The sequence below is a fragment of the Mustela nivalis genome (assembly GCF_964662115.1).
Source record: "Mustela nivalis genome assembly, chromosome: 3".
Classification (NCBI taxonomy): Eukaryota; Metazoa; Chordata; class Mammalia; order Carnivora; family Mustelidae; genus Mustela; species Mustela nivalis.
This window is the reverse complement of record NC_139022.1, coordinates 87536442-87552669: the sequence shown is the minus strand read 5'-3', so window position 1 is coordinate 87552669 and position 16228 is coordinate 87536442. Positions and strand designations below refer to the sequence as shown.

At 36.6% G+C, this 16228-nt stretch overlaps 1 protein-coding gene and 1 long non-coding RNA gene across 6 annotated transcripts in view; both read left to right on the top strand.

The window, feature by feature from the left end:
- SREK1 (splicing regulatory glutamic acid and lysine rich protein 1) overlaps window positions 1-16228 on the top strand; it is a 45591-nt gene that overhangs the window by 16184 nt on the left and 13179 nt on the right. For 4 of the 5 annotated variants that reach the window (XM_082723057.1, XM_082723056.1, XM_082723059.1 and 1 more), the window contains 7 exons: window positions 260-375; window positions 5845-6009; window positions 6147-6325; window positions 7485-7615; window positions 8477-8591; window positions 13785-13904; window positions 14256-14624. In XM_082723057.1, coding sequence (XP_082579183.1) covers window positions 260-375; window positions 5845-6009; window positions 6147-6325; window positions 7485-7615; window positions 8477-8591; window positions 13785-13904; window positions 14256-14624 — 1195 coding nt within the window. Of the gene's footprint in view, window positions 1-259; window positions 376-5844; window positions 6010-6146; window positions 6326-7484; window positions 7616-8476; window positions 8592-13784; window positions 13905-14255; window positions 14625-16228 lie in introns of those variants that run through there. The other variant, XM_082723060.1, reaches the window with a different exon arrangement.
- LOC309860703 lies at window positions 8598-13178 on the top strand. The gene is made up of 2 exons (XR_014309542.1): window positions 8598-10349; window positions 10570-13178. It is a non-coding gene; the product is annotated as an uncharacterized lncRNA (long non-coding RNA).

The following is a 16228-nucleotide window of genomic DNA, read 5'->3' as shown; positions in this document are numbered from 1 at the left end:
ATTGTCTACATTATTCAATTTTTAAAATAATATTCCATTAATGAGATTGTTAGTCTTTGAAGTTTTGCTCACTTTTATTTTTCCTAGTAGAGCAGGATAAAAGGAAAGACTTAAGTTCTTATTTATTTCTTTGTACAGATCTGATAGATAGATTCATTTATTATTATTATTTTTTAAGTGCAAGGGTAATTGTAAAATCATAGTGTAAAGTTTGTGTGGTGTTTCTGCTTTCCATAATGTTTGGAACTTGCCTCTGCAGGTAAAATTCCAGAGGAATCCAAAGCCCTCTCTTTATTGGCTCCTGCTCCAACCATGACAAGTTTAATGCCTGGTGCAGGCTTGCTTCCCATACCGACCCCAAATCCCTTGACTACAGTAAGTATTCCACACCCTCTTCTGAAAGAGATTTATGTTGAGTTGTGTAATCATGAATAAAGAGCTTAGAAAATTATTTGTTTTGAATCTTTTTTCCTTCTTTTTAATTGAAAAGGATTCAAAATGTCTACTAACCCCACCCCCACCCCCCACACTGCCACGTTATCACTGACTTAAACTGACATTTGGAAATACTTCTGAAGTAATAGGGCATTCATTTAAATTTGAGAACTAAAATAGATTATTCATTAGAGAATCAGTTATTGAAGCCCAGCATTTTAGATTGCATGGGGAATTGGAAAATCTAGGTAACTCTATTTCCCAGTTCAAGAGGACTAAATCTATTGAAGTAAAATAAAATAAAATGAATCACAGCTTTGTAACAGAAGAAAAATATCTCAGAGAAACATTTGTCTAATACTGAAAAAATGTAACAAGGTAAAAACATGGTAAAATTATGTTTTCATTAACCACATAGAGTTAAATAGGAATTTAATACCTCCTTTGTGATTTCTAAGAGCGGTAAATAAAGATTTTGCTGATACTGGGCTCCTGTCATATTTGTTTTAGAGAAGGGTCATTTTTCTTCAGAAATGAATGTAAGACAAAATATAAAGCTCACCTTAATTCTGTGGTGTGTCTTAGCTTTGTGGTGTTGGGACTGTTTAGGGAATGAACCAATACTAACTTTATGATAGTAATTTTTTTTAAGTACTGTTTTTTGGGGGCATCTGGGTGGCTCAGTTGGTTGGGTGTCTGCCTCCTGCTTACGTCATGATCACAGGGTCCTGGGATCGAGCCGCGAGTTGGTCTCCTTGCTCAGCAGGGAGTCTGCCTCTCCCTCTCCCTCAGCCTGCCATTCCCCCTGTGGTTGTGCTTTCTCCTCTGTGTGTCAAATGATTGAATAAAAATCTTAAAAAAATAAGTAAGCATTTATTTAAAAAAATACTTTTTTTTTCTGTTTTTCCTTTTTAAAGATTTTATTTATTTTTAAAAAGATTTTATTTATTTATTTGAGAGAGAGACAGTGAGAGAGAACATGAGCGAGGAGAAGGTCAGAGGGAGAAGCAGACGCCCTATGGAGCTGGGAGCCCGATGTGGGACTCGATCCCGGGACTCCAGGATCATGACCTGAGCCGAAGGCAGTCATCCAACCCAGGCACCCCTAAAGATTTTATTTTTAAGTAATCTCTACACCCAGTGTGGGGCTTGAACTCACAACCCTGAGATCAAGAGTTGCATGCTCTACCAACTGAGCCAGCCAGCCCTCCCCACCCCACCTTTTTTTAAAGTAAGTTCTCCCACTATAGGGGTCGGCTCACCTGGAGAACAAGGGTCTCATGCCCTACTGATTAAACCAGCCAGGTGCCCCTTTGATGGAAGTTCATTTACTAAAGTTATAAAAGTGGTCTATGAAACTTTGAAGTGCAAAATTTTGGGTCTTTTCTTTACATAGCATTGTACTACTGGAGACCTGCATTGTGATTGCTGGTGGGGAAATGCTTTTTACTTTTATTTATTTATTTATTTTTGGTCAGGGGGATGTTTTTTATTTTTATTTATTTATTTTGGGAGGGGTGGAAAGAGAGGAGGGGCAGAGGGACATGGAAAGAGAATCTTTTTTTCTTTTTTTTTTTTTTTTTTTTTTTTTGAGATTTTATTTATTTATTTGACAGACACAGATCACAAATAGGCAGAGAAGCAGGCAGAGAGGGAGGGAGGAAGCAGGCTCCCTCTTGAGCAGAGAGCCCAATGCGGGGCTCGATCCCTGGATCTGGGATCATGACCCAAGCCGAAGGCAGAGGCCTTAACCCACTGAGCCACCCAGGTGCCCCATGGAAAGAGAATCTTAAGCAAGTTCCACACTCAGATGGTGGCTGGGTGGGGCTCGATCTCACAACCCCAAGATCATGACTTGAGCCCAAATCAAGAGTTGGATACTTAACTGACTGAGTCACACAGGTACTCCCTCCTTTTTTTTTTTTTTTTTTTAAATTTCTTTTCAGCGTAACAGTATTCATTGTTTTTGCGCCACACCCAGTGCTCCATGCAATATGTGCCTTCCCTAATACCCACCACCTGGTCCCCCAACCTCCCACCCCCTGGTACCCCCTCCTTTTATTTTTTAAAGACGTATTTATTTATTTTAGAGAGAGAAAGAACATGAGTGGGGGAAGGGGCAGAGGGAGAGAGAATCTCAAGCAGACTCCTGGCTGAGCGATGAGCTCTGACACAGGGCTTGAGCTTATGATCCTAAGATTGTGACCTGAGTGGAATGAGCCACCCAGGCATCCCAGGAAAATACTTTTTTTTTAAACGATTTTATTTATTTACTTATTTGTCAGAGAGAGAGCATAAGCAGGCAGAGTGGCAGGCAGAGGCAAAGAAAGAAGCAGGCTCCCCGCTCAGCAAGGATCCCAATGTGGGACTCGATCCCAGGACTCCAGGGTCATGACCTGAGCTGAAGGCAGCGGCTTAACCAACTGAGCCACCCAGGTGTCCCCCAGGAGAATACTTTTTAATTCAAATCTGATCATTTGAGTTAAGCCTTTTACAGATTTTCTAGAAAATTTTATTTGGGTTATATTCTGGTATATTTTAACATTTAATTCCTGGATCACTATCTATTTTTCAGAAAGTATTATCTTGCTATCTTGACAATTCTTATGGTTTATTTAGCAACAGCATAATGTTTTTATTTAATTTGTTGCCTTGAGGGGAAATGGTTTTCTCTAAATTCATCTGCAGATATCTATTATTTTGAAATTTAATTTACGAACAATTTGAATAGAAAATGGGACAGGTGACCCACTGTGACTTGACTCCTGCTTACCTCTCTGACATTTTTCCTACCTGTTTTCTTGGCTTACTCTACTTCAGCCATATTGGCATTGTTGTTTCTTAGACATGCCAAACATATTTTTGCCTTACGGCTTTTGCTTAGAACATTTCGTTTTCAGGAGGCCATGGTTTCCATGTCAGAGGGCGAAAGTGTTACATCAGGAGCCTAGGTAATCTTTTAACCCATTGAAGACAAATAGGGTAACTAAATAATGTGGGGGTTTTTTTAGATCAGGGCTAGAAAGTAGAGTAATCAAAACAAAGGTAATTGTATTGTTACAGAGCATCTGCATTCAGTAGAAATTTCTGCTCTGCTGAAAATGTCTTTGTACTATCAAGTGTCATAGCTACTGTAACGTGTGCCTATTGAGTACTCGAAATGTGTCCCTGAATTTTAATTAAAATTCAGATAGCTGTATGGGGTTAGAACACCATATTAAATAGCATAGGTATAGCAGAATGGTATAGTAAAAAGAAGAGGAAAAAAGTTTCTAAAAAAGAGCTGAATGATCTTAAGTTTGAGAAACCGAGAGGTTGGATTAGATAATTTGAAAAAAACCCATTCCGTGTGTGTGTGTGTGTGTGTGTGTGTGTGTGTGTGTGTCTGTCTGTCTGTCTGTCTAATGTCCCAGTGGAGAAAATTTGCAGGTCAAAGGAATTGACGGGCGCCTGGGTGGCTCAGTGGGTTGGGTCTCTGCCTTCGGCTCGGGTGATGATCTCAGGGTCCTGGGATCGAGTCCCGTATCGGGCTCTCTGCTTGGCGGGGAGCCTGCTTCCTCCTCTCTCTCTGCCTGTCTCTCTGCCTACTTGTGATCTCGCTCTGTCAAATAAATAAATAAAATCTTAAAACAACAAAAAAAGTAATTGACAACTAGGAGTGCCTGAGGAGGTTTGTTGAATTCTTTAAATCCATTCAAAACTAAGAAATAAAAAAAAAAAAAACCTAAGAAATAATAGTCATATTTGTGATTTGACTTAATGGTATATAATAATTCTTTTGTACAGTAAAAAAAAATTTAGTGACTCAAACATCTGTGTACAGGATAAGGTGTGGAAGGGGGATAAAGGAGTGTCAATACATAAGCAAAATGTGGAGAAAAACTAGGCTCAGAGGGTGATAGCCTTGACTCCCATCACCACCCGTTTTGAATTAAGATATTTTATACAGCTTTAGGATAACTTGAAATGGTGGTGCTGAGCAACAAATCCAAGATCTGTTAATAGCAAGATACCACAAATTATAATAAATACTATGAAGAAAAATAGGTGTTAGAAAGTGAAGCTTTATATAAAGTCAGGGAAAGCCTCTTGGAGGGGACAGGTGACCTGATGCTTGAAGGATTTGACTGGCAGAAGACAAGGAAGAGTTTTTTGACAAGAAATTCCAAGCAAAAGCTATAACGTGAGAAAAACTGTGTCTTCAAAGTAGAGTGGCAGTCAGTATAGTTGAAGCTTAGGAAATGGGGGCGGTGGTAGTATATATTTTGAGATACTAGAGGGATAGATGGTATACTGATTTTAGGACTTTGGGGCCCTGGAAAGGAATTTGAATTTTATTCAAAAGGTATTAAAAACCATTGGTTAGCTTTAAGCAGGGTAAGACATAATTTGACATTTTAAAAAGAAAATACACAGGCTGTTAGAACAGTGTACGTGATACTTGTTTCATTAACTTATGCTTTCACCTTTAGGAAGTGTTTTTATGTAGTATTTGTTTAATTTTAGTTTTGTAGCATTATGTAATCAGTGCTCAAAAATTTCTTTCTTTCTTTGGGGGAGAGAGAGAAAGAAAGAGAGGCAGGGATTGGGAGGGGCAGAGAGGATGTTAAGCAGTTGCCATGCCTAGCACAGAGCCTGACACAGGACTCCATCTCACAACCCTGAACTGAAATGGAGTAGGATGCTTAACTCACTGGGCCACCCAGGTGCACCAGGGCCCCAACTTTTCTTAAATCTCATAAATGGAAATGACAGTTCTAATTTTTTTCCCCTTGAAATGTCTTCTCATTAATTCTGCGGAGTTTTCCATTTTCAAATTTTGAGATCTTCTATCTTTCCTAGTTTAAGTTCACATTAAAAATATATTCCTTAACCCTTGAAATAAAACTAAATTTAGTAATGTTATGAAAGATCATTCAAAGCTTTTGTCCTCTTCCCATCAAAGTATATATAAGTTCAGTTTCTTTTCTTAGGTAAACTTTGTCCCTGTTTCAGTTTTAAACTGTGCATGGTAGTACCCTGCTTTTACCGCTTGGCAGCTGAGTAGCTTTGTGAAATTTATTTAACCTCCATAAGTCTTTTTCTTTATCTGTGAAATTGGCATAGTATTCATACAGCAACTTTATAGGCGTAAGTGCTGTAATAATGAGAATTGACTGTTCATTTTTAGTTTCAACTTTGAAAGTAATTAAAATACCCAGATAGTTAAGAATTATGTTGTATTTCTAATTACATGCCTAACTACGGTGACCTCCTCCTCAATAATTCAGATAAATACCTGGCTTAAAGTTAGGACTCCGTAGTTACCTTCCATTCTTGTAGAGTTGTTCGTTTTCTTTTTAAGGTTAAAGAATAGTAATCTTGAATACTAACAGGAAGTATGTGTTCTTTCTTTTTTAAAATTTATAGTTGGGTGTTTCCCTTAGCAGTTTGGGAGCTATACCAGCAGCAGCACTAGACCCCAACATTACAACGCTTGGAGAGATACCACAGCCACCACTTATGGGAAATGTGGATCCTTCCAAAATTGATGAAATTAGGAGAACAGTCTATGTTGGCAATTTGAATTCCCAGGTAACTAATTTAAGGAAAAACTGAGTGGTAGGTCCTCTTACTCTTTACCCCTTCTTCAAAATGATAGCTTTTGACAAATATTTACCTAATTTTAAAAAAAGAATATACTTTATTAAAGCGTGACTTTGTTTCTTCAGACAACAACAGCTGATCAACTACTTGAATTTTTTAAACAAGTTGGAGAAGTGAAGTTTGTGCGGATGGCAGGTGATGAGACTCAGCCAACTCGGTTTGCTTTTGTGGAATTTGCAGACCAAAATTCTGTACCAAGGGCCCTTGCTTTTAATGGAGTTATGTTTGGAGACAGGCCACTGAAGTAAGAAACCCTAAACAAAGAAATTTTAATGATTTTGGAAAAACTTAAAGTATTTCTGATGTAATTAAGGCTTTTTTTTTTTTCTTTTTAATAGTAATTGGCAATTTGTGGAAAGGAAGACTTTGTGTTAAGTATAAATGAAATACATTAAGTTACCATTTTAGCTTTTAAAGTTGTATTTGAAGACATTTTCTATTTTATAAGATCTAATTTGATGTTAACATTATATACCCTATGTAATGGTTATAAGTCTTTTCTCATAAGCTCTAATAAAGCAGATTGGGTTTGGGTTAGGACTAGACTAAGGGATGGTTGAACATATGAAATGAATTATTTTGGTATTACCAATTATTTTGGTAAATCCAGAATCCCAGGAAGAAAATAATATTAAGTACCCAGAAGTGTTTTGAATCATACATTTTGAGTTTTAATATTTTCTCATATCCTTGTGTGCAAAATGAAAAATTGGTATAGACTTTATATACTCAAGATCAGAAATTCTATTTCTTGCAGATTATTAAGGCATCAGTTTTATCTAAATTTCATAGGTAATTGCTTTAGATATATAGCTTGATCGAGATTCAGCTATGAAAGGACGAAATACCTCTTTTTAGTGAATGCCTGTCTTAGTGTGAAGGGGGTAAAGTGAGACTTACCAGATTCATTTATGTGCGTCAGAGAAACCCCTTCTGCTCTGATAGGGAGGAGTTTTATCAGGTGCCTTTCAGATTTGAAGCTGTATCTGACTCACCCATGGTTCAGGGTTAATTAAAATTGTGCACATATACAGCCTTTCCTGCGTTCTCCCAGTGTGTAGAGATATCCGTGAAATCTTATATTCCAAGATGAGAAATGATGCATTTTAATACTGATGTCAGGATTTTAATTTATTATAATTCTAAATTGGATATATTCAAGTTGTTAAGGAGTCAGGTAGGGTTCAGTTTTTCTTCTCTCCTCTAGGCTTTGGTAGCAAGAGATAAAGATGAGTGGTAATGAGGGTTTTGATGTTGGTTTTGATTATTCTGTATTTAGCTGTATCATTCTTAATGTGCTTTCGACATGTCCTCAGATTTATAAATATGTGTATCATAAACATTTGTTTCATGTTTTGTAAAATATGGTGTGTATTTGTGATATGCTAATATTTTTAATTTAGAATTAATCACTCCAACAATGCAATAGTAAAACCCCCTGAGATGACACCTCAGGCTGCAGCTAAGGAGTTAGAAGAAGTAATGAAGCGAGTACGAGAGGCTCAGTCCTTTATCTCAGCAGCCATTGAACCAGGTAAGGTCACAGTGTTGTTACACAGGTCACATAGAACCATAGAACTGGAAGGAATTTAGAAGTTATCTTGTTTAGTCCCTCCATTTTACAAACAAGAAGACTGAAACTCGAGAAAGAGTAAGTGACTTACTAGTGTCAAAGGTCAAAGAACTGGTTAGCACAAATGCTGTTTTCCCGTGATAATGAATTGAGGCACATTAGCTTGAGTTAATCAGTTCTTTATGTTTTTGTAGCAAAGTCAGTGCTCACAACTGATTGGCTTTAAAGCAAAGTATAAATGTTATTGTGAGGCTAAAACTAAGAATAAATATAATTAAAACATAATCAAGCAGGCTCACTTTCCTTCAATGGTTTCATTTTAAAAATAGGAAAGAGCCCATGATTAGCCAAACACAAAGACCATTTTAGCAAGGTAAAGGAACACCTGTTCAGACTTTTATGTTGCTTACTGAAAGTTAAAAATCCAATCTAAAAATGTCTAGGTGGTTTACAGTTGAGCAAATTTTCTAATTTGCACTCAGAATTTAAGCTTCACTGCTAGCAAAATAAATGGAGAGAAGATTTAAAATCGTTGTCCTAGGAATTACAGACATGTTATAATCGTACATTATGGCAGCAACAAAATATTACGAACAGCTGTTTATAATCATCTGGTTTATATGTACTGCTGCAGGGTGGCTGCACTCAACGAGTTTATGCAATGACTTTCTTGGATGTTTCTGAAGGATAATTGCACAGGAGGAGGATGTACAGAGAGTAGGCCCCTTGCACTATATGTGGTACATTCCACTTGTGCCTGATTATTAACTGGGATCTTTAATTGTTCTGAGCTTACACTGCAAAGTGGTTTTTTCCTCCCAGAGTCTGGAAAGAGCAATGAAAGAAAAGGCGGTCGATCTCGTTCCCATACTCGTTCAAAATCCAGGTCTAGCTCAAAATCCCATTCTAGACGAAAAAGATCGCAGTCAAAACACAGGTGAGAATTTCTGCTATCATATTTAAAATTTTTGGTCATGTATTTAAGACTGTTAAGATTTTCTGAGTTTTTGTTTACGTATCAGAATTTAGAAACTTAAGCAGAGTTCACCAGGAATTATGCTTATCATTAAATGTTGCTTTAATTATAATAATATAGTTGAGAATGAAATTTTATCTAATTGATATATAATTTTTATTATTTCAATTAATTTTCAGTTTCAGAAGTTAGTTTTCTGTCTTAAGGTGCTCTATTCCTTATTCTTCTAAGAATAAACTAGTCTTAATACAGAACTGGCAGAAACTTTCCCTTCTTTTTCTTGAGAAAAAGGAACATACATGTTTGGTGATGCTGAAATATTGTTGAAGTAGCAGTTCCCTGTCCCCTCCCTCCCACCCCCAAGTCTCCTCAAGACTTAGGGAGTAGCACCTCATATCTTGGATTCCAGTACCTACCTGTCTCTAGTGCCATGAGTCCAATGAAGTGCTTTATTAAATCTTTGATATTCTCGATGATAAGAGCCTCTCCTGCACCCACTTTGGGACCTGAAACACAGTAGTAACTTTGCAGCTTTAGCTTCAACTATTGTATTATGCTAAAGTTCTATTTCTGTTCTGTTTGTCTTACTTTGGAACATAGTTCTGTCATTTTAATTTTCTTTTTTAAAAAAATCTGTTAAGAGGGTGCCTGGGTGGCTCCACGTCGGTTAAGTGTCTGCCTTTGGCTTAGGATCCTGGCATTGAGCCCTGCATCTTCGCTCCCTGCTCAGTGGGGAGCCTGCTTCTCCCTCTCCTTCCCCCTGCTTATGCTCTCTCTCTGTCAAATAAATAAATAAAATCTTAAAAAATAATAATAATAAATAAAAAATCTGTTCTGTTGTACTCAGTCTGAATGAGAACTTGCAACAGCATTTTGATTTGGAAGTGCCCTAAGAATCATGTTTAAAGTGAAAAATTTTATTGTCTTCTCTAAGATCTGGAGGGAGGTGTTACTGAAATGTGAGACTGTATATAGTGGATCCTAATTGCATGTTAATATGTATACACATACTTAAGTCTAAAGAGAAGAGGTAGGGAACAGTCTCTGTGCGTGTGTGTGCAGGGCGTGTGTGGTGGTGTTAGAGAAGGAGGAAGGTTTGAGAGAAGGAGAAAAGGGAACCAGTATACTGTATGTTGAACCTCATCAGCAAGCTCACTTTAGTCTATTTTTCTATGATACCAAGGAAATTGAAGCAGTGAGAAAGGAAAAAAATGGTATTCTTTGTTTGACTCTAATAAGCTATACTTCTAGCTGTTTATTGGTGTATACTTCTCCATAATTCTTAGTTTGTATGGTCTCTTTTGGGATATGGTTTTACTGTCTCCCCTTCCAAGGTGTTTCCAGTAAGGCAAGTTCAGATCCAAGTGAAGTAAGTTGTTAACATGTACAGGGAAGAGGTCAGAGCCACAGAAGCCTGAGTTGGAGAAGGAAAGTGGTATTGAAGCAGTGGATATTTCTGCAGGTTGACAGGATGTGGTGGAGGTAAAGGAGATAAAAGAGATAAAAAATTGAGCTCAAGAGTAATTACTTCTTTTCTGAGAAGGAAACCAGTGACCTGAATCTTATTTTGTGTTGATTATAAGAGCTGTGCTCCAAATCTAATACCTTACTGGTTTTCTAAGGCTAGAAAAAAGGAAAACATGATTAACATCAGTTTCCTTGATAATCTCTGTGAAGATTTATCTATTGGAGCAAATTTACTTAACTCTCTGCTTTAAGGTTCCTGCTTTTTTTTTTTTTTTTTTTTAAAGATTTTATTTATTTATTTGAAAGACGGAGATCACAAGTAGGCAGAGAGGCAGGCAGAGAGAGAGAGAGAGGGAAGCAGGCTTCCTGCGGAGCAGGGAGCCCGATGCGGGGCTTGATCCCAGGACCCTGAGATCATGACCCGAGCCAAAGGCAGCAGCCCAAACCACTGAGCCACCCAGGCGCCCCTAAGGTTCCTGCTTTTATCATTTTAAGTATATTTGGATATTTTCCCTTTCCAAGAGTTAGTAGGGGAAGGATTTTTCAGTCTAAAATGAAACTTGTTAGTTACTGTTCTTAAGTCATGAGAGTGTTCTCCTCAAGGTTTGTCTATGTAGCATTAGAAATTACTTGCTTTTGGCATACACACATATACATGTAACACTCTCATATATTTATGTAGTATATAAATTTATATTACACTAAATTTATACTAATACAGTATAAATATACTAAAGTAACTTTATTAAAGTTTAAATTTACTAAAGTAAATTTATACTATACTAATTTTTACACATGTATAGAAACACATGTAGCCTTTACTGAGTTCATAAAGAAATACAAAAGAATAAAGGTTCTTTTTAAGGGGGGAAAAAATCCCTTGAAATCCCTGAAAATATTTGACTTAAGGATCTTGATATGTAAGGAACTTCCCCTCAGCTCTGGCTCTGCCCCACTAGACTTACTATCAGGAGTGTGAGTTTCAGGAGCCTTTGCTCTTGAAGGCTTACCCTCTTCTACTTTCTCAACATTCTCAGATGCTTCTGGAGCCTCCTCCAGCCCCTATCCTTTCCCTTTTCCTTCCCTTGTAAGGAGGCAGGAAGGGGTTTCTTGTCACTATGACCTTGGCTAGGACCAGAGAGATGTATTTTGACTTTGCTCAAATTTTTATATGTGTTTTTTTCAAAGGGCAGTGTTAGAAAAGGTGGGTAGTACTGTAATTATTATATTTTAAAGTTAAGTAACCTTGACAGACCAGCATGGGAACTATAAGACATATTATAGTACTTTAATGTGAAACAGCGGACTTAGAATTGAACTTTGATGAGACATGATGGTAAGTTGCCCTGTATTTACATTTTAATTTATAAATGTGGTTTTGCACATTATGCTAAAATGAGATCTCCTGATGATAACTCAAGTCTTTCTCTTTGGTTGGATTAGATTTGCTCTTGACTTGAAGCTTTTTGCATTCCTAATCATAACACTTGTTTGGAGGTGACTAGTGGATGAAATAGGGACGTGATAGTTTTTAATGTCAAAATTAAAATATAGTGATTACTCTTGGGACTTTGAAACTCTGAGGACCTGTAGGGTAAGGTGGGAATCCAAATGATCAGTGTTTTTAAAATTAATTCTTGCTAAGGCTATATCTAATTTTTTAAAAGGTGTTTCTTTGCTTAATTAAGGTTGGAAAGCAGTGTTTGAGGAAAACAAAATTACTATGTATATTTTTAGCAAGTTAACTAGAACAAAAATGTAAAGACTTTCTATTAAGTACGTAGAAGCAAAGGCCTTATAAAACATTCCCCTCATGTGGATGTCTGTAAATGGATTAAAAATGGCTTAAGTTTTGCAGTTTTGCCTTAATACCTAGCACACGACCCTTTATCTCTTGAGTTATTAAAGATTTCAGCAAACTGGCTTATCTTTCTCTATTAAAAATATGGTATTTTCAATACCATAAATGTATAATTTTTAAAGCCATAAAATAGATAAGTGGTTCAGTTGAAAATTAGCTGTTGGGAAACATTTTAGGTACTGAAAATGTGTTTAAAAAAACAGGATTTCATTATTCATTGAAAATTGTCTTGAGATTTTTCTGGCTTCTTAGCATACCACAAGCATTTAACTGTATGTATTTCTTTTATAGATCTTTGCTTTAACTTAACTCATGAAAACATGACTATCAAGATGAATTTTAATTATATAAAGCATACTTGTGGAAGTTCATTTGATCTCCTTGGAATAAAGCTGTAACTTAAAGTTTTCATTTATGTTAATTGTTAATGCTGATGATCTTGAAAATTAAGAATTTTGAACATTTACTCTGTGCCTGACACAGCTAGGCATTCGTTCATGCATCATCTGATTCAGTCCTCATGACACCCCTAGACGATAAAGGTTTTATTCTCCAACTTTGTAGATGAAGAAACTAGGCTTAGTGCGAGGGTAAGCGAGTAGCCAGAGTTCTCACAGCTAGTATGTGGCAGAGCTGAGTGTCAGAGCCAGATTGTTTTGCTCCAGAGCTGGTGAGTCTTGTCACTTTGTGCATTCAGTTTTGTTATATTTTGATAAATAGTTACTAGGATAAAAATTACAATATATAAGCACTATTTCAGTGGGAATAAGGAGCCTATAGAATTTCAGAATTGAAGTAACCTTTATTTTTCTTGCAAGAATTCTAGTAATAAAGGGTTTTTTTTTAGGGGCACCTGGATGGCTCAGTCGGTTAAGTGTGTGCTTTTGGCTCAGGTCATGATCTCAGAGTCCTGGATTTGAGCTCCACATTGGGCTCCCTGAGTCTGCTTCTTCCTCTCCTCAACCCCTCCCTCCCCATCTTGTGCTCACATTCAAATAAAAATCTTATAAAGGGGGGGAGGCGGTGCCTGAGTGGCTCAGTCTGTTAAGCGTCTGCCCTCAGCTCAGGTCATGATCCTGGTATCATGGGATTGAGGCCCACATCAGGCTCCCTGCTCGTCCGCTTCTCCCTCTGCCTGCTATTCCCAGAGCTTGTACACACTCTCTCTCTCTCACTCTTGTTACATATCAAATAAATAAATATTTAAAAAGAAAAAAAAAGGTTTCTTTTAAGAGCTATGTTTATGTAGTTATAAAATCAAGAGGTCTTACAGATCCAGCATTTAATTATCTGTAGCTTCAACTCATGAGTAATGTTTATTTTCCTGTCATACTAGGAGTGTAATTAGTACTGTGATTCCTTACACATTCTTAATATATGTTATGACAGACATCACACTGCCAGCTAGAGAAACTCTTGAGCCAGGAAACCACTGTTTGTCAAAGTATCACCATTAGCAGTTCAATTACATGCAAGTTAAGAGTTTAATTTATAGTATAAAACTTGTTCTGTGGGAGAAGTCATATGGTAACAGGCATATAATAATTAGCATGGGAAAGCCACACTTGGAAATAATAGCTTCAGTCAGACATAGAAAATAATGTAATTTCTTTCTCTGTATTCTGAAAATGAAGTGTTTGGTAAAGTTGCTAATAAATAATTTATTGCAAATAATCTGACTGAGGCGTTATGTAATAGAGAATTTTAAAATACAGATATTGTTGGGGTCAGTTTTAAAATTTTCTTACTTGAAAAACATCTTAAATTTTTAAAAATTAAAATTATAAGAGTAAGTTTTGACATTCTAACAACTTGTTTTTCTTTAGGAGTAGATCCCATAATAGATCACGTTCAAGACAAAAAGACAGACGTAGATCCAAGAGCCCACATAAAAAACGCTCTAAATCAAGGGAGAGACGGAAATCAAGGAGTCGTTCACGTTCACGGTGAGTCTTGGGGAAATTAGCGGTAATTTTTCTCATGGCTTCATTTGTTAAAAAATTATTGTGGTTTAGGTTTTTAATGAGAGACATTTAATATTTTTATTGCTTTAGTAGTGATTAATATTGATTGCCATTGATTGGAATCTGATGATCAGAATGACTCATGAGGTTTCTAAAATATGTAATTAAACTGGGTAACTGTTTCATCTAACAGCCTCATGTACACCTGGGTTATATAGAAATTATCACGTATTATAAGCTAGTATAAGTTGTTTTGTTGAAGAAAGGGAGGTCCTTTTTGGGGAGTAGAATAATTTTAGTTGTGAATTTATTTATTTATTTTTGTTTTTAAAGGGACAAGAGAAAAGACACCCGAGAAAAGATCAAGGAAAAGGAAAGAGTGAAAGAAAAAGATAGAGAAAAGGAAAGGGAAAAAGAGAGAGAGAGGGAGAAGGAACGTGAAAAAGAAAAGGAACGGGGTAAAAACAAAGACCGGGATAAAGAACGGGAAAAAGACCGGGATAAAGACAAGGAAAAGGACAGAGAGAGAGAGCGGGAAAAAGAACATGACAAGGAGCGAGACAAGGACAAGGAACAGGACAAAGAAAAGGAACGAGACAAGGACCGATCCAAAGAGATAGATGACAAAAGAAAGAAGGATAAAAAATCCAGAACACCACCCAGAAGTTACAATGCATCAAGAAGATCTCGTAGTTCCAGCAGGTTTGATAATGCTTAAAATTTTTACGAAAGGGTTTACTGATAACAAATGAGAATCTGAATTTTAACCAAGGGGAAGAGGTTATTGTACATAAGTGAAAACAGTACAATAATACCAGAACGTTGCCCTTTAATTGCAGAATAAACATTTCTCTAATAGAGCACTTGCCACAGTATTAGAATCTGTGAGGTGGAAGAGATGATAATTGGGCAATTCGAAAAGTTTTAACTATCCTTTGTAATCCCTGGTATAAAACAGTGACTGCTGCTGCTTATTTTCTTGGAGGATGAGATGGCAAGGACAAGGTTTCCTTTTTTCTTTCCCCTGCCCTTCTTTTTAACCTCTTGGTAAATTTTCATATTCAGAATGCTTATTAAAATTTCATTTGTTTTTACTGCTCTGTTTTGTTAAGTGCATGACTTTTAAATTTTTGTTTTCCTTGATCTGTCAGTGTTAAGATTTTCCTTTTTTCTTAGGACTGTTCCGTCTATTAATAAGTACACTGCCACCAGGTGGCAGCACGTTGCCATAGTAACAGCTGCAAAAAGAAAACCTAGACCTTCCTTGATTCAAGATTATCTAAACCTATATCCATTATTCCACATGATATAGTAACTGAGTAAATGGGAGTTCTTAATTTTTTTAATAGTAGATCTTAAAAATACTAAACAAAACACCTATTTTAGCAAGTTTTTATGACTTTTAAACTTGGTTTTCATAGAAGGTGATTGGAGATGAATGCATATTTCCCGTTTTTCTAACTTTGTGTTCTAGTAGCTTGTTCTTAATATACCAGTCTTTGGTTAGGTAATACAAGACAATTGCAGGCATTTGTTGAATGCTTTACCAAGTGTCAGATTTTGTTTTGGCACAATTTTTCATGACTGGCCTTACTTAATTGCCATAGTAAGTCTGTGAGAAGACTATTAGTATCATGGTTTCCAAGTGTGATAATACCACGGCTTAGGGGAGGTTTTCCATCTGCTCTGCACTTCCATATTAGAAATATGGTAGTTCTTGGGGCACCTGGGTGGCTCAGTGGGTTAAGCCGCTGCCTTCAGCTCAGGTCATGATCTCAGGGTCCTGGGATCGAGTCCCGCATCGGGTTCTCTGCTCAGCAGGGAGCCTGCTTCCTTCTCTCTCTCTCTCTGCCTGCCTCTCAGTGTACTTGTAATTTCTCTCTGTCAAATAAATAAATAAAATCTTTAAAAAAAAAAAAAAGAAATATGGTAGTTCTTTTTCTTCTTTTTAAGAGATTTTGTTTAATTGAGAATTCTCTAATCAGAACTTGGTACCTGCTTTAAGAAACTACCGCAGAAGCATAAAATTGAAAGTAATAGTGTATGTAAACAGACCGCTGTTGTATTTCAGCACATTGAACCAGAAACTGAAGAATTAACTTAGCTTCTTTGCTGTGGACCTCAGTCAAGCCTTGCAACTATTCTTTTGCTGCACAGTGATTTTATTGATTGTCACACCTTCTTTTGTGTTTATGTGATCATTTAATTATTGCCCTTCATAAAAGAAAACAATGTTTTGGTTCCTTTTAATTTCAGTTGAATTTACTTTTTAGATGACTTTGAAATATTTAGTTTGTAGGGGGCCA